The sequence below is a fragment of the Pterocles gutturalis genome, unplaced genomic scaffold (genome assembly GCF_000699245.1).
Source record: "Pterocles gutturalis isolate BGI_N339 unplaced genomic scaffold, ASM69924v1 scaffold1571, whole genome shotgun sequence".
Taxonomy (NCBI): domain Eukaryota; kingdom Metazoa; phylum Chordata; class Aves; order Pterocliformes; family Pteroclidae; genus Pterocles; species Pterocles gutturalis.
This window is the reverse complement of record NW_010100025.1, coordinates 110,948-129,978: the sequence shown is the minus strand read 5'-3', so window position 1 is coordinate 129,978 and position 19,031 is coordinate 110,948. Positions and strand designations below refer to the sequence as shown.

General features: G+C 38.6%; 1 protein-coding gene across 1 annotated transcript in view; it reads right to left on the bottom strand.

Annotated features, from left to right (window-relative positions):
• CHRM3 (cholinergic receptor, muscarinic 3) overlaps positions 1–19,031 on the bottom strand; it is a 181,221-nt gene that overhangs the window by 119,390 nt on the left and 42,800 nt on the right. The window contains exon 2 of the mRNA XM_010077998.1: positions 884–986. Coding sequence (XP_010076300.1) covers positions 884–981 — 98 coding nt within the window. The 5' untranslated portion in view covers positions 982–986. The remainder of the gene's footprint in view (positions 1–883; positions 987–19,031) is intronic.

Genomic DNA, 19,031 nt, shown 5'->3' with positions numbered 1-19,031 from the left:
AACAGTGTAACATACAAAGCAGAAAGCAGTCAAGTGATAATGAATGCTGGCAATTTAGTCAGAACAATTTAGTTCTTTGCTTAGGCTTACTCTCGCAGAGGGAAATGACTTGTTGAAACTAAACCCAGCTAGTATATCAAAACCAGAAGGGAAAACACACTTTTCAATAAATTGAATTTAACTTGGATTCTCACCTCTGCTATATCAAGATGGAATTATTCTGCAGGGAAATCCTGGAGGTGGAATATCGACTACATTTTTTATTTCATTTGAAACTCATAGAAAACTTGAAGGTTTGTGCAGAAGCTCAAGATGATAAACAGGAATAACCTGAAGTCATCTTTCTCCTGATTACCAATACCATGACACTGGTCTACTCTTCTTAAGACAAGCACAGACTTTCATTCATATAAACCTGTTCAGCTTGGCTCTTACCCTGGCTAGCTCTTATTCTGCTAGCTAGCAATGCCGTTGTAATAACAAGTTCAAGGTTTGCCAACTGCTTGAGAATTCATTCAATTTCTCTGACAGGCTTTGTGCCTAAGCTGAAATTTGCACCACTACAACTGCTATTAAAGTTAGCTCAAGTACGCCTACAGAAATGATAGGCATCATAGCGTTCCCAGCACCCACAACAACTTAAAACAGATGTGGCAAGGGGTCCAAGCACATTGTGACATATGATGGTCTAAAGTTGTGTGTCTGTTGACGATAACACACATTGCAAAGGTAGGGCCTAAATAAATGGTTTTGAAGTCCACAAATTCCAAAAGACCCTGACTTCAAAAGTGAGTGCAGTTGCCAAAAATCAGCTGTTTCCCAATATGCTGAATAGTTGGAAAGCTCTAATGTGAATATGTATGTTTTGTTGAATTTTACCTACATGGTCCAGTGAGGAACATCAAAGCTGCTAGTTGGATCAGGCACTGTGTAGTTCTGTGAACTCCTCTTTTGGAAACGAAACTGGTAGTGTGTCAGCATGTAGGCTGTGAACAAAATAAAAGACAGAAGAATTATTAAAATACATTATGGACACATGGGGGAGACACAGACATATAAGCCAAAAGGCCACCTTTGGACCAAGAGAAGACAACAGCTATTAATACTTGCTATTGCTGAATAATAACTTTTTTTTCTTCTTCTTTTTTTTTTTTTTTAAATCTTAGAGACCTGGATGAAAATAGAACAACTCAAGCATGCATGTATGACACAGATCTGGAACAGTGGAAATAAGATGGTACTGGCAAGCCTTTGGGCTGCTCACACCTACCCCCAAATGGATATGTACGATCCCAGTATTTTCAGATGATTTTCCAAACCCAGTGACCAAATCAGAGTGAGGATAACAATTTCTCCAAGACAGCACAAAGAAGTATGCAGCTGAGTCAGCAAGGGAGCTTGGCTGGCTTGTACCTAGAAGTTGGCACCTCCGGGCACAGAGAGAGGTGGGATGCTGAGCCCGCCCAGACCGCAGGAGCGGCTCTTCACAGGGGGAGAACTAAGAACTGGGCTCTCCTTTGCTTCTCCAAATGATGCAGTCTCTCAAGCTAAGCAATTTAGAAAGCTGGTTTGGAATATTAATTTTCATGTAAAAAAAATTTAAAAGTTAGAAAAATAAAACCCCTACTGTATTTAATACATTGTATTTTCAGCCGCATTTTATATACTGTGGGTTTTAAAAGTTGACATAAATACAGAAGAAGCAAAAATAAGAATAATTAAAACCTAAACAACAGACTTTTCTCTGCACAAATTGCAAATTCATGAAGTCGGGCATAGGAGAAATATTAGCTATGCACTACCATGTTCCATTTCATTATATATAATTAGTGCCATTATTATCCCATTTATTGCATGCCATTGCAGCCTGAGGCTTCAAGACCCCTTTGAATAACTTAAACACAGAAGAGTGATTCTGAATCAACAGATGCTCCACATGTTCGCTCAGTGTCTCAGCCTTTGCCAGCATGCCAAGAGGTTTCACTCCCAGGATTTATAAAAAGGAGGCAGCAGACCAGAGAAAGAATGCACTGGCTGTGCTGGATGCTCAGATTCTCAGGCAAAAAAAAAACAAACCCCAAAACCAAAACAGCAACAACAAGGCTGAGATATCAACAAACAAGACTGAGACAATATTCCAGTTCATTTTCAGGATGGAAGAAAATGTAGATTTACTACCCACGTACATTACTGCATGCCAACAAAACACTTCTAACACAGCTCTGATGAATCATTAATCATGAAGGTCTCCCTCCTCTGGCAAAACAGTCTCCTGGAAGACAGCTGTTCCCTCCACTAACCCTGCACAACCAAGAAATGCAGTGCATTAGGGGTGGAAGCGAACCTGAACACAGCCTTACACCAAATGGAGACAAGAGAGCCTGTATTTGTGAGAACGAGTGGAAAGGAAGCAGATCAGATGAAATGTGGCCAGGAAAGAAGGAATACACACTATTTGTCTTACAGACAGTGCCATGCAGTTCTTAACTGGAAGAAGACTGGACACGTAAGCGTGGAAAACCCTTTCGTAAGAGCAGGCTTTGATACCCTCTCAGCCCAGATCAATGTTTAGATGAGAGACAATCACTCCAAACCTACTTCCTGAAGCTTTTTTTTCCTAGGTATTTCTTTGCAGAGCAGTTACACCGCTACTGAAACACTCTGTTCCCGACACCGCTCCCAGACAGACAATGCACAGGAAGCGCAGCACAAGGAAATATGCCTGCACTGAAGGTTAGCAAGCAAAGAAAGCAAAACTCTCAGACAGAGGCAAGGAGCAGCCCGGGAGCCCACATGCATCATTTAACTGCCTCCTGCCTGGAAATGACTTTCACTCTGTAAAGTGACGCAGAGGCTCTGTAATGACACTGGGGAGCCTTTGGCGGCAGAGCCCGATGTTTCGCCTCAGGAAGGATGGTTCCAGACTTTTCAAACCAGCAGCTCTGGTTTCAACATTTCACTCCAGTGATGCAGCAGTGAATCCACACCTTAGTAATTCACTCATCTATTAAACTACAATTTCTAGAGCATGTACTGATTAGTGTTTAACTGAGGTCCCTAAAGGTCCTCGGTGTAACTCCTACATACTGTCATCCACGAAACAATGAGAATTACACTTAAAAACAGTTAAAACACTTAAAAAATAAATAGTTCAATTATTTTTGAAAATAAAGGATGAAAAGCTTTTCTCATTCACACTATCAATGCAGAAAAGTAACAACAACAACAACAACAAACCCGCTTCATGACCAAAGCCACTTTTAAGTCACTTTTACACTTTTAAGACTGCAAAACAATTGAAAGGCCTCTTTTTGGTCAGTTGAACCTCCTTTTAGTTGAGGAATTACAGTGTCTGACAATTCAAACTGGAATTTTAATAATGCTTAATAATTTCCCTCTTAACAAGTTATTATGTTTTAGTTAGCAATAAACTAATTCATTATTAAATTAGCTTTTCAAGCTATTCTCAATAAAGAAATTTCTTCCCAGTAATTTTCTACTATATTTTAATTTTATGCTATTACTATCAAGAATCCAGTTTTATTCCCCTAACAACGCAGGTTGTGACTCAGAGATTTGGAATTCATTGCCCTAATTTACAATAAACTAAGACTCCTCAAATAAGCTTCGGCTGTTTGTATATTCAGCTACAAAACTAATAAACTCTTTATGAAAAGCAATCAAAACCACTTGATAAGTCAGCTTGTGCAGAACATCAAGGTCCATTTGAAGCAACCACGTCAAAGTTTTATCCGCACTGTCCATGTGGGTTCAGTTTGATTCTTTTAGAAAAGGGAGAAAGGCTGTTATTGAACACAAAGCATTTGGAGGTAGACACTTATCATCAATGTGAGCGTAGACCTGTAACAGACATCATAAAATGTGGTTGCTAACCCCTCAAATATCTGGGATAAAATCAGGGAAGATGGAAACCTGGTTGATTTGTAATTTTACAGCTGGGAAACACTGGTTTGAACCATTCTTCTGTGCTGATACAGTTCATTAGTCTTCCTTTATTCTTTGTACAAGACATCAAAAAAAAAAAAACTAAAAAAAAAAAAAAAGCCCCCAAAACCCCACCCCAGTTATCAGCATGAATCCTGAACCTATTTAAGCCAACATCAGCCACCTCTGATCTCAATTACTATGTCTATGCTAGAAAATTTAATTTGCAGGGTGCTTCTAGGCATTGGCACTTGATCTGCATTATTAACCTGTGAGACCGGCCTTAGCAGGATTTTAGCTTGGGCAGGAGATACCACTGAGATTTGTGGTATTACGAATACCTCCATGATTATGACACCTTAAAAGATGATGCTGTCTGGACAGGTGGGCACTCTGTGTTCCAGGTATAGAACTGAAGCTCAGATTTTATGACTTGCATAATTCCTTTTCCTATATTCATAAGAATCCCTGTTTAAAGCAAGAAGCGCACCTGTTTGTCGCCTTAAGCTTGTCATTTATTTTTTTTTGTAAAACCTCACTTAACGCTGCAGTGTCAAAAAGGCGTTTAAAGAAGAGAACTACTTCTGTGGAAAGCAAAACTCTGGATACAGTAATTTCTGCTTTGTTTACTTGATAAGATGAATCTGCATGCATTGACTCTATACTGAGAAACTGAGTTCCTGTGTTTATACAGAGGTGTATCACAAAGTAGGTTACTCACTATCAGAAATAAATTTCATAGACTGGTAAAACTTTATACAGAATAAGGTGGGTATTTCACCTGAGGGTGTATCAACAGATAAAGGGGATCTCATGGGTCCTTTTTTTTTTTTTAATGACCCTTAAGTAATTTTTCCTCACTTTGAGGAAAAAAAAAAAAGGGCTCCAAAACTGGAGCAACTTATTTACATATTTGTATTTCCTTGCCTAAAAAATCTAATAAGCCAAATCAATACTACTGCACGTCACATTTATAATCCTCAAAAATGCCTGCAGGTGCACCTGCACAGACACAAGGCTCTTTAATAGTTTTATGGATATAATCCTGATGACTTCACAAAACCAGAAAAAAGACATATTACAATATCAGCCCTGCAGCTTCTATTTCCCGTGGACTTTAAAGGGCAGAAAATCTTTTGATTCTTCAGCTTCAGGTACAAAGAAGTCTGCAAGCTGAAAGAGGTGTCTCTGCCTTGCACTTCTTTCATTGGATCTCATTAGAAAGAGGTTAGAATCATTCTGGACCAAGACAAGATCAAAGCTGGATGGTAAGAGATTGCAACTGCAATGTTTACAGACTTGAAAAGCACCTCTGCACTCATATGAGAGGAACTACTACATCTAGTTGAAGACAGAATTTTTTGCTGGGAACAGTATTGTTGTTGTTTATTTATTTTCACATTCTTAGAGTGTGTTTTTTACCTTAAGGAAAGAGTTTGTTTATAAAAAAAGATTTTTATTGTATGGTTACAAAAGGAATCAAGCCAGTTTCCAAGCACAAGCTGCCGACTTGACTCCCAGCCAGCACAGGTCAGAAGTAAGTAAGAATTCTGAAAGGTTGATGTACTACAGAAATGTACAGCTTTCTAATTAGATAGCTCAAAAATGAGCACTGTCAATAAATAAAGTAAACATGGGTCATGAACTCAGAAGACTATATGGGAGAGTCAAAAAACTGCATTAAAAAACAAAAAAAAAAATTAGAGATCAAAAGTGAACCATCATTGTTTACAATTTTCTGGCAATGCACTAGAGAGATATTTTCACAATTTTTCATTATTTATTAAAAAATTTTTATTGCCTTTGTCTTTGGCCTGAACTCACTGCTTGAAGTTTGGAGACTAGACCTGTCAAATGGACTTTAAAACAAGTACAAGATTAATTTTAGCTCCATGTTTGTTTCGGAAGTGGTCTGTAAAATGGTGAATTGTTTGATGTACTCAAGAGATCTCACTGCAATCCCCTGGCTACCAGTGGTCCCTTCATGTGAAATCCAAAATGACAGGATCGCTTCTCCCTAACCCAACAAATATGTTAATATTGTATTTCACGTTAAACTGCTTCAAAAGGCTATGTTAAGGAAGAACAGTTCTAGAATAACCTATAAATTCAATGGAAAAAAGAGGCACAGGCTCATTCTACCAGCTTGGACTTGAAAAAAAAATTGATGTCCTCTGTCTGTTCTAAATAGTAGCTATAAAGATAAATTCTTCCTGTATTGTGCAAATGTCAGCTAAGTTCCCACTGAACTGAATCATCTCCATTTCTGAGGTTGTAGCAGAAAATCCATAAGGCCAAAATAAAAGGACAAATTTAATGTCATGCAACAGTTCATTCAACTTGCTCAACTTGTTTTTTGAGGATGACTGAAAAGAATAATTTTACGCCTCTTTGATCCAGTTTAACTGAGATAAAAATTAATGATTAGCATCCTGAATTTAGACAATGTTCTCAATAAAGAGACATCAATTCATAGCACTGACTCAGCCAAACTGTTTCAGCTGCTGAATAACTATGTCAGAAGGCTTCATTTTGCTTTGGAGTTCTGAGGAGTATGGTAAAACAAAATCCATACATTCCAGGTATGATTTTAATTTGGTAGTCTCATAGCTCAAAAGTTGTTCGGTCTACACATATCACTGTTGTTTCACTCTAGAATAGAGACTTCAATGTTTTATTGGCAAAGTTGAGTGGCTATTTTTGAAACAGTTAGATCTGCTTAGCGTAAAAGTGTTCAGCTCAGTTCAGTTCACATACAAAGCATCTTGCAAGTGCACTACAGTGTCCGAATATAATCAGTAGCACATGCAGTTAGGAAAAAGGAAAACATAAGGAAAAACAACTACTAGGAGACAACTTCAGTCTAACTGCTCTTTATTGCTTCTATTTTAGAAAATACATAATGTATCTGATATATAATCACAAAAGCTTTTTAAAATTTGAGAAGCGATTAGAATCTCTCTTAGGTTTTGATTCCTTCAGGTCCTTACTGATGCCTGACTTCTAGCATCTCTCTTTTTAAGAAAACAAAGATCCATTATACAGCACATCTAAATCTGGTTTGATGAATCCCATCTTGAGTGTTCACTTCTCATGATCATAAATTGGTATCTGTAATAACTGTTTTTACAAATCCCTTTCATTCACTGCTTAGTCTATAAATATTCTGATCCATCCAGCCATTTAGAGTGAGATTAGGCTCCACTCTCTCTCTCTCTGTCTCTCTCTCTCTCTGCATGGAAAAAAATACGTACCCCTTTTCATGGAAGACAATCCTTTCTGAAAAAGATGTCCTGAGCAAACATACTGCTCTGTTTCTTCCATATAGAATTCAACTTCTAACAGTTACTCAAAAGTTTTAAGATACTCATGACCCTCTTACTGATAGCCTTTTCTCCACCTATTATTGCAATTGAGAAAGATGTTTCACTCTCTTGTGGTTTTCATTGTCACTAATTAAACAGAAAAAAAAATATTTAAAAAATCTCACAAAACATTCTGAGATTCAATACTTCAGGAAATATTTGGGTGTGATTTATGTACACAAGATATGCGTCTGGTGCATTAAATCTGAGAGTGTAAAAGTGTAAGTAAAGTTTTGAATTATCATACAAGGCAGTTGAATGCTCTGTGAGTAATATGCTGCTTTATCACTTGGAAGCAGATGGACTTGCCCAAAAAGGGATGGTAAATCTGTTGATGGAAATGTGCTGCCTGTTCACTGGGGTAACCCAAGAAGGAAATGTCCTATAACTTGGTCTCTCCTAATTATGCCTGATAAGCAATAGAAGAACATCTCAGTAATTGTGAATTTCTCTCTAAACTCTATTTTGTATAAACTATGCACAAAATTACCCAACAATTGTCTTAATGAAACTTCTGATGAGAAATTATGGGGTTAATGAAGATGTTTATAAGCACAGAGAAGAGGTAAGCTGTTGGCAAGAGGCGCAATGATCTCCCACACTCACCTACCAAAATCCATTCTTCTACATCAAAAGAAAGTTAACAGTATGTATATACAAACCTTAAACAACCCCCTAAATGAATCCAGGCAGTGGCTGCAACGCACCTTTTATATTCAAACATACAAAACTACACCTCAGCAAAGAAAACAGCTGGTGAAACAGTAAATGTTCAACTCCTTCCACACCCAAGAGCTACAGACACAGCAACAGCTGTAATTGTATCTACTGGAATTAAACCTCTTTATCCAAGAAGGTTCACTATTTGTGGAATTGAAGAAGAGAAACAGCTATTTTTTCTTGTTTTAAATTAAAGAGTAATTTTAAATCCTTACAGCTCAGAAAGGAACCGATCATTGTAAAGCCTCCATAGGGTGAAGGCGTGACCTGAGGCCAGGGCCACCCCTCCCAGCACTGCACCTGCCAGCGCCCACAGCGGCCCTGAGGGGCCAGCAGCCTGGCCTGTGGGCACCAGCCCGGCTTCAGCCTCCATTTCAGCTCCTTGTGGAGCAGGCGGCTTCCCAGGCCTGGGAGCAGGACCCTGGGATGCTGCGACACAGGCGTCGGAGGCATCTCCACAGTGCAAATGGCGTCCCTCCCTGAGAAGGGGAGGGAGAGGCCCCTGCATGCCCCAGAGACACCAGCAAATATGGCAGCACTGACACAACGCACCAGCCCGGCTTCAGCCTCCATTTCAGCTCCTTGTGGAGCAGGCGGCTTCCCAGGCCTGGGAGCAGGACCCTGGGATGCTGCGACACAGGCGTCGGAGGCATCTCCACAGTGCAAATGGCGTCCCTCCCTGAGAAGGGGAGGGAGAGGCCCCTGCATGCCCCAGAGACACCAGCAAATATGGCAGCACTGACACAACCTCCAGTGCAAATATCATCATGTTAAACGATGAAATAAAACCAGCCAACAGGCCTTGGATTTACCTCTGCTTTGGGCATCCATGCCCAGATGCCAGTGGGCGTTGCTGCAGGGCGGCCTCTGTGAGGAGCGGCTGGAGCTGCCCCGGGGGGGAAGGGCCGGTTCCTGCCAGCTCCAACAGGGACCTGCGGCACGGCACGGTTGAGCCCCACGGCCACGGGTGGGCACCTCGGGGAGAGCGTGTTTAGAAAATAATAAAGTGCCTCCCAGTAGTCAACGCAGGAGCAGGTGGACACACCATAAAGAAACTGCAGCCCATGGAAAGCCCAGGCTGGAGCAGGTTCATCCTGAGGGACGTCAGCCCGTGGAGGCCCCATGCAGAGCAGGGAGCAGCGCGAGGAGGAAGGAGCAGCAGAGAGGAGCTGCCATGGACCCACCACAGCCCCTGTCCCCCTGTGCCACCATGGCAACGACCCAGCAGCAGCTCAGCTGCTCGGGTTCATAGAGCGCTGCCCCAAAGGTTGCTCTTTGGGTGGACCAGGTTCAAAACTAACTCCCACAGGCTACAGCTCCCTACAGTATGAAACACCGAATGATTTGGAGAGAATCACAACCCAGACTTTATCGGGATGCTTCTGCTGCCCAGCAAAGGCAGTTTTGTGTGGTCTGGCAGCTGCTGCTCGCTTTGAATGCCAGCATTCAAAGGGACAAGTTGCCCATTTCGGGTCTCGGTGCATGGCAGGGAGATCTGCAGTTCTTTATATGAAAGCCTAACTGTACTTAAGCCCCAGGGCTGAATACATGTAGTTATGTACCACTTACAGTCTACAGCAACATCTAATGTAACACAAACCAGTGCAGGCAAAGCTGCTGATTTTGACTTTTAACTAAAATTTCCCATTGCGAAGAACGCAACTTACTGCTCGCTGGTTTTCTGTTATTGTGAACAGCCACACAGGCATCAGGGCTGAGGAGCACAAACTGAGAGAAGTGCTCAGTGCGAGGACATACTCCTGACCTTCTATGGGGGAACATCAGCTTTGGGGCTCTAACACACCCTCAGTCATCCCTGAAAATCTGTTAACCTCTGTAGATCACTTGCAATGTGGCTTTCTGTGCAGCTGAAGTTGAAGATCAATTATTAATTTTGTACTGAATTAGTATACAGACTTCAGTATTGGAAAAAGCAGCTCAGTCATTTCCCAATCGATAGCTTGACTTTTGTTTGAATGTTTATACAATCTAAAAAGCTAAACGTCTTTTTGCTGGTGGGGAGAAGGAACAAGGAAGAAAAAAAAAAAAAGGAACGATATGTGGGAAAAATAACAACCCTGATATTAAATGCTTGTGTCATGTCACTTCTGTCATTAAATTAACAATTTAATAAAAAAAAACAGACTTCCAAAATTACAAAATATACTATATCATCCCAATGTCAATACTTTACTATAACTAGATAGTCAGCTCAGGGGAAATAGGCTTTCCTATCACTGTTTAACTCTTCTGCTCTGATAATACAGGTTTGGCTTTGCACAGGATTTATTTATTTCTGAGTATTGGGAAAAGCTTGCAACCGATTACAAGTGAGGGCAGTAGTAACCAACATTTGTTGTTGATATATGTTTACCCAGATGAGTTAATACAAGAAAAATGCAGTAATGCTGTAAATAACTCCAGAAGTATATAAACTCAGTTGGTGATATACGAGATTAAGCTCTAATGAGATGTATCTATGAAAGGAACAGAATGACCTGTACCCTACCAGGACAGTGAATTGGTGCAGACCAGACGCTCTGTGCAGTGTACATAGGCTTTGACTTCCACAGACAATATCATAAGAACAGGCACTTCTGGCTGATTTACTATAATCGCTTCTGCGTTGCCATGCTACTTTGCTATTCTGTGATTTTACAGGTCATTATAGTAATGGCAGTGCTGTCATCTAGACAAAATGTAAAAGTACACATATCCCTTGAGAACTGATAGAAACCCCAGTCGCATTTTCTAGCTGGGATAACCATATTTTCTGCCTATACACATTTCCTTTTCTATTTCAATTTAAATCAAAGAGCAGTAGTATTGTTTCTATACATTCACAGTAGAAGTGATGTGCCCTAAAGCACAATGATTCTGTTTTTCCTCTATATACAGTTTTCACAGTGATGCTTTTGGAAGCAAATAAAATTATGGGGTTTTTTTGATAGATGATATGAGTGGAGGTGACTTGGATTTTTAAATATTTAAAGAAAAATAATATGCCTCAGAAACTAGAGAGAGGATTCATATCTCTCTTCTTTACAGGCAGAGGTGAAAGTATACTGAAAGCACATTTTCCTCTTCAGGGAAAGGTTAATCATACCAGGCCAATGCCAAAGTGATGTGAACCAATGCTGCCAGCAATACTAAAATTTTCAGGTACCTAGCTAGGTTCTGGGGGGAATTAAAAAAAAAAAAAAAATTTTTTTCATTAAGCCAATAACCAAAGCTGAAGGTAAGAAGAAAAGTCCCTGGGTTATATTGGCAGGGACTGCTGTTTTTGATCTTGTTTATTATTGCCTTTGCCTGGAATATGGGGTATAGTGTATTCCCTTTTTTTTACATATGTTTTATTTAATGTATTTTCTGCTTCTACATGCACTTAAGCTATAGACAACAGCCTTCCTTTTTTATACTTTCTTTCTGAGACATCTTGTAATTGTGGCTTTTGACCTGTATTGTAAGTCAAAAGTTACATATAAGGTCTTCAGTGGCCCCTAGGAGCATATGAGCATAATGTTTTGTGAGCCTTCTGAACTACATATTTACTGAATATGTTACTGCAATGTTGGGGGATAATCCTTAAAAACACAGGTGTTTCCATTCCTGTGGCCCACAATCACATTAGCTTTATGTTTCTGCTGAAGTAATACAATTCAAGACATAATAACAATATTAAATTGAATAATTAATTTAGAGGCATTAAAGCACACCAAGATGTATTGACTCAATTAAGATCTTTAGCAACATTGCCTCATGATAGTTGCTGCCTCTGGAAGGCAACACAATATTAGCATACGATCAGCCCAACCAAGGGCTCTCACTGGGATAAGATTTTAAATTACTTAATAAAGATTTTACAGACAAAAAAAATCTGTGATCATTTTCACGGGGTTCATGAGTCAAGTAAGGTCCTGATTTATTACAAGCTAACAATGAAATTACAGGAATTATATGTCTTGCTGACATTACAGAAAATAAGACAGAAAGCTCAGCTGTTTTTCTAAAGGCAGTAAGAAGAATAAAGTCAAAGCTGGAGTTAAAACCCTCAAGGCTGAGTTCAGATAGTGGTCTTGCATTAGTATAATGAAATGCCAATGCAGACTACCCAACAGAACTTAATGTGTTGTTTTTTATCTCACAGTAAATGGGTCAATATGGGTAACTCCTGAATTAACTGGTTTCAGGAGGAATAATACCACTCCTGCGTTACATAAATAACAACTGCACCAATTCTAAAAAACACTGCACCTTTTCCTTCAGCAATATCTCTATGTCTCAATTTCCCAGAGGCGTAGGAAACGTCCTGAAGATGGCTGTTGATACTACGTAACTTAACTCGTTATTTTAGTCTGATGCGAATCACCCCTTGCAGCAGCCTCTCTCCATGATCATAGGAAAAAGCTCCATGGCTAATTTAGATTAAACATCCAACATGTAGACAGATAACTTTAGTCAATTTGGTTTCCACCCAAACCTAAGTTGAGAATCTGAATAAAAATCTGGCCTTTTCCTTCTTATAGAGCAGTGGTAGAGCCAAGATCTGAAGATTTTTCAAGCCAGCAAATAGCACTTTCTTCACAGCCATCTGAAAATGGTCTGAAATCTGTTGATTGCTAAACTAAAGTTCTAAAGCTTATATCAAGTCTGACAAAGATACACATCTTACTCAGTAATTCCTATATTCCTGCCTTATTTGTTTGGCTATTGTTTAGTTGACAATGTTTCTGAACAGATATGTAAGCATTAAGAACGTATAATGGGAAAATGAGTTTGATGTCACATACAGGAATAGTTAATGTTTTATGTTTTTTCATGATTCCTAGCTAAACTTTGGCTGTGCCATGAACTCTAGCAGGGAGAGCATGTTGTTGAACTGAGCCCTGAAGCGGAGTGGAAAGCAAGGTGTTACTCTGCATGTCTGCTCCAAATTCCCTCCTTGTTCCAAAGATAATACATCCCTTAACCATCCTTATTCACAGAAAAGAGACTGTCCTTGCACTGACTGGGCTATTCTGAGAGCTCAAAGCTATGATACCACCCATTCAGCACTGCTCATGCCACCTTTCTTTCAGCATAGGGTTCTTGGTAGTCCTGCAGACATCTTCCCCTCTGTACACCTTGGTGCAGCATTGCTCAGCTCCAACAGGCATTAAGACAGTACTTCATGCCCTGCTATTTTTTTAAACACTGCTGCCAGACAGTAAATATATTGCTTACAGACAGGAATACGAGCTGCTTCAACTCTGAATGTTATCATACTCCTACAGTTTTTTATCTCTTTAAAAAAAGATATAGTCTGAATGTGCTTTTATCCAGTTTAGGAATCACATCATAATCTTGTTCCACGTTAAGTCAATAAAAGAAAAGCAGCATCAACCTCCATGAAGCAAAAACAAGGCAAAAAGAGAAGCAAGCATTCCTCATTGCTCTATATTGGTCCTATTCTGGAAGAAAGCTTGGCAAAGCACTGATGAAATTGCTACTGATGTCATCTATTCCTCTGAGCAGTACAGTTTTCTTATGGAGAGCTAATTTAATGGGAGTATCAGTTTGAACAACAGGTGGTTATACTTTAATAGCTAGTCATTTTCAAGGACAGCCTTTCTGCCTTGCCGCAGACAAACAAATTTCATCTGCAAAACTTTTATCCCTACCATGTAACTTCAAATAAGCAAACTTTTCAAGGCCCTGCTATTTGTATGGTTACACAGTACAAGAATAGCTCTTTCTCAGCCCAGCAAACAAAAGGCACAACTGGGAACATTTTAATAAGCCTTTAAATTCAAAAAGCAGTGTGAAATTACGAAAAGTGCATTGATGCCCCAAACACTGTTATATATGCATTAGATGTAAAAATGTCACCTATTTAAAAGCATACCACTCTGTGCTCTGAAACAGAAGCAAGCAGAGTGAGGGGACATACAATGGGTAAGGGTCCAGCCATGCAAGCTGCCACGTGGGGTAAACCTTCAACCAGGAGTTTACTTGCAAATGTAAATGAGATGCATGTCAAAGCGATGTTAGCTGACACACAGGTTTGCTCTGGTCCAGAGAACAGAACTTTATAATGGACATGACTGTGACAACTGCTTTTACTTAAAAGAAGCCTATCTTTTCACGACTGTCTAGCATTCAAATGACTTGGTAAACTCATGGTACTCACTCCAGTAAATCAATATGCAATCAGTCTGTGGCTGTTTACTTTACACACAACCTTTTCTCTAAGATTTATACTTCAGTGAAGCAGCACATACTTTGTTTGGGGGAACGGGGGAAGCTCCACTCTGAACAAGTGTCTTTCATAGTTTGTTTCTGGTCCTTCTAACAGTACAATAGAACTTCCTAAATGATAGAGCAGATTTGCTGGGCTTTACCCTAGTTTCTTCTCATAAGCCTGACATTATTTAAAACCCCTTAAATTCACATGAGGTTACTAGAGAAATAGCTCACCATCAACACACTCTGTTGGTCTGGAGTGATAGGTTATTGCCTGTATCCTTGCTTAACACTAATCCCAATTATTAATTGAAGCTGCTCCACCCCATCTACTGTACACAACCCAAAGCTCAACTCAGAAGGAAGAGGTACAAGGAAAGAAGTCACTCTCCTCCCCTTTTGAATGTACCTCACTCAAGATGAAGAGTCAAGATTGCTGTTTCTTAAATGATGATGTTGATATAATTTTGCAATAAATCTATGCATAGCATTTATACTTATTCACTTCTAGATGCCAAAGCTTTTAAGGGAAGAAAAAAACCCCAGCTCAACCAGAAACCAAACAGATATTGCCAGGAGCAGAGAGTTTAGGGTGATCCTGAATTTGCATTGTACTGTTGGAAGGAATTTGTAGGCTTTGCTGAAATAATGGTGCTGCACCCAGCACCCTGCCAGCCTTGGTGCCAACCAGTTTGCACAGAACAGCAGTTCGCCTGGGCTCCTCACGTAGACCAGTGAGTCTCCCAGAGTAACAGGGGAACCACACAGGTGCACCAAAACAAAGCCTCACAGAAAAATTTCCGGCTACACTTTATTTTCCCTTCCTTGCCTTTCTTAAAAACAGGAATATTTTTCCCCTAACTTAATAGTGCATGACCTATACACTTCCCAATCTACCTCTGTCTCTTGGTTTAAGAAACTAGTTTGGCAATTTCTCCTACAAGAATTAGTAAGATGGCAAGATTGCTACACACTTTGCAGTGGCAGATTCCAGAACATTGCACTGCAAGTCATATCAGAAAAATATCTTGAGCTGTAGCTTATTCATCTAAAGGAAATTAAATTTTTCTTCTATGAGGGAACCACTAAAGTTTCTTATGTCCAGATTAATTGTATCTCCCAGCTTTATTTTCCAGCCACAGGATCAGAAGATCAGCTGCTTGGGAATTCTGTAAGAATTTAAGTCAAAAGAGAAAAAGGTCCAAAAAACCTTTTACAAGTATATAAGATGAGAAGTAAAATATAGATACAGATCAAGTAGAAAAGCAAAACAAAAAAAAAAAAAGAAGAAAGAAATTTAAACTCTATGTAATTATGATAACTGAAGTGATGCTGAGGAATGTTTTGATGCTGAAGAGTGTTTTTTCCACCTGACCAGAGGAAAGTCTAACTGAAACCTTTTAAGAATTGTAATCATTAAAAGCCTTATTTGCTATTACATAAAAGTCCTTTTACTTGTTCTAAAAAGAAAAAAAATTGCAAATTCCCACATCAGGTTGCCAGATCTTCAAATACTAACATTACATCAAAGAAAGGAAAAAGGACAATTAGAAAATTCCTCCTAATGCATTATCTGCAACTTCTCTGATTTCATCTTTATTCACTTGCATAAACAAAAAAACAAGTTCTTTACAAGAAGGTATTCTTACATCAATGTGCTGTTCATGTTGACATTTGGAAGGTTACTTGAAGTTCTTATCGTCAAAGAAATTCAAAGGATTCAGCCAGATACAGTCTTTTCAATGCAGGTTACTTCTTCAAATAGAGCCCAAGCAGAAATTAAAAGTATTCAATTTTTTAATTCTTATTCAAACTGAAATTAATTTTTAGCTTTCATAGTTTTAGCTATAATCAGGTATCAATTTATGCAGAAAACTGTTGCATTTTGAAAAAAATCAAAAGCATTTTGTAAAACAGCTCTTCAAATGAGATGTGGTTTTCGTTTTATTTGGAATAAATATTTTTTCGACTTTTTTTTTTTTATGTGATACCTAAACTTCCTCAAGTTTTACCTTTTTTTTTTTTTTTTTTTTTTTCCTGGCAAGTAGTTATCAAGACAATAATCTTGATTATATAAGAGAATAATCAATGACAAAAACCAGAAAGCAGGTGTTTTACAAATAACTGTCAAGTCCACTTGTGTGGTTAGATAACAATTTCATTTAATTGATAAAAATATATCTTCTGTATTTTTAGGTTTCCTGTTACCATTGTTCATGTACAAGGCTGGCACATGTTTTGCAGTCTTGAATATTAACCATGACATTTACTCGAAGTTCAAAATCCATACCATTAAAAAAAATGTAGCCGAGTTGTACTTATAGGTAAACATTCTTCAGGGTGCCTGAAAGCCCACTAGGCTACAAAGAGCCCCTGGTTATCTATTTGTAATACAGAACTACAGCCCAAGAATACCTACCAAAAAGAGAAAAAATAACATACAGACAATAACATTTTATTTAATAAAGCAAATTTATGTTTCCAATTTAAAATCAAAATAAATAAACTTTCTTTCCCTTTGCCTCTACTTTGAGCCTTGTTACTCCAAAAATCTGTGAAATTATTTGCTACAACTCAGGTGTTTTGGCTTTTTTCATGGTGATGTGAAACACAGCAGCCATCACAACAGACTGCCCAACTGTCCGCAGAACTTACGGTTATGCAGCACATTCGATTTACACCAAACGTTTGCATTTTCCAGCTGTATGATAATCTTTGAGCTCCGTGGAAACACATAACATGCAGACCATTTCACATCCAAAGGGTGCTTGGAGGGGACACTGCATTTAAGAGGGCAGAAAGCCACTTCATGAAGAGAGCAGCTCAGAAGTTCTTCAAGCATGTCAACCCAGCTGCCTGAGGAGCCCATCAAGAACCACATGTTAGAAAATATCTCATAAGAACTCGCCATTTGCATCCTGGGATTGCCATCTGAGAAGGAAAAAAGGTGGAGGACCCATGTGATGTGACAGGATAGCTGACAATCCCTGCAGAGTTGCATCCTGATCAAATGATTTACAGGAGTGTTTGAATTAAGAGATTAATATTAATGGGTAACTAATGATGGACAGCATGTTTGCTAACAAGACCTAAATATATTTTATCAAGGAAAACACAGATTTTTTTTTTTTAATATTGCCAATTAATTATATATTTTTGCAATAACATAAGCACAACTTGATTGTTACCACAGCAAGATGCACATAGCTGAAGTCTGGGGCATTATGAATAGCTGGGATGGTAAGTGCAATGGGAGTAATTTATTTTTCCTTTGCACTAGTCTTGTGTTTTATTTTACAAAATTACCAGGGCTTTTTTTTCTTTTACTTGTGCCTAGTGATACATATCTGTACTGTTCACAAGATCCCTTACCTGGTTTACATGCAAGTAATCAATAAATAGTGAAATGGACAGATTAACAACATACTTTAAAAATTCAATACAAGCTTTTACTCAACTATCAGAAATAATATCTATAAATGTGTAGATATACTTAAAAAGATATTTCTTAAACTATACTCTCTTCAGGTTTTGTGTCGGTTTTTTTTTTCATACTTTATAAGACTTGTTGAAACTTAATAGAAGTATATCTAGGGAAATGCTTCTGAATTCTACAGTTCATAGATACAAAATAAGGAGTTTGCACAAAATTACTTCAAATTCATTAACTATATAAGAACCTCATTCATTCATGTTCCTGACAGGAACATCTACTACAGAAAGCGAAGGTTAGAGTAAGCAAATTCTATTATAACTGTAATCTCTGTTCTGCTCCTCTTGCCACTGTAACTATCCTGAACATCCTCAAGTGACAGTAATCACAGAGAAGCTAAGCACAGTGAGTTGTCTATCCTGGGAGCACCATCACTAGAGCAGAAACATCCTCTGTGAGCTACTCTTACGCAGTATCTGCTGTGTGTCAACTCTAGGAGATCCAGACCAAAGGAAGGTCACTGCCTCAAAAGCTAGTAGAGATGAATGGAGAAACTGAGACAGGCAGTTAACAAAAGAAAAACTGCCTAAGCACACTTCGGCAATTTATCTTGTTACAAGTTCCTGGAGATATACAAGGAGCTCAAAGGAAGAGACAGTCCATAACCCATGCACTCTCCTTGAACCAGCATTCCCATCAATGTTTTACTCCTCATCTCTAAAACACTCAGATAACTTTCCCTTTGAATTGTGACTTCAAACAACAAAAGTTTTGGATATAAAGTTTTCTGATTACATACTTAATCTAATAAAAAGTAGCATACAGGATGATTTACAAAGTATTTTCCTATAAAGGATGACAATTTCGTTGGAATCTTTCCTGTTCCAAGCATCCCTGGGATGATCATTAAACCCTGTCAGTTTAAAGACTACCTCTATGTATTTATCAAATCTTACTCCAGCTCTTACAAGATAAGATGAAAGGATACTGTTACTAGCCAGGCTTAAGAGTTATAGCAGTCTAAAATGCAAAGCACTTTACCCGATGACAGAGTTTTTTAAAAAAATAGAATTTTGAGCGGCTTTTGTTGTTGTGGTTTTGTTTTTTGGATCTTTTTTAGGGTCTTTTTTTTTTTTTTCCTAAAGTAGGATAAGAAGTCATAGCACAACATAAGTAAATGGAAAAGGACAGTATTTCAAAAGAGAGAGCTGAAGTGGTTCAGTAGCTATGTAAACAAAAGGAATATTATAAAATGCATTGGACAGAATAAACCTCTCATTTTTGTACAGGAGTCAACACAAAACATAGGTAACTTCTACATGCATTGTAACTGATGACAAAACCTG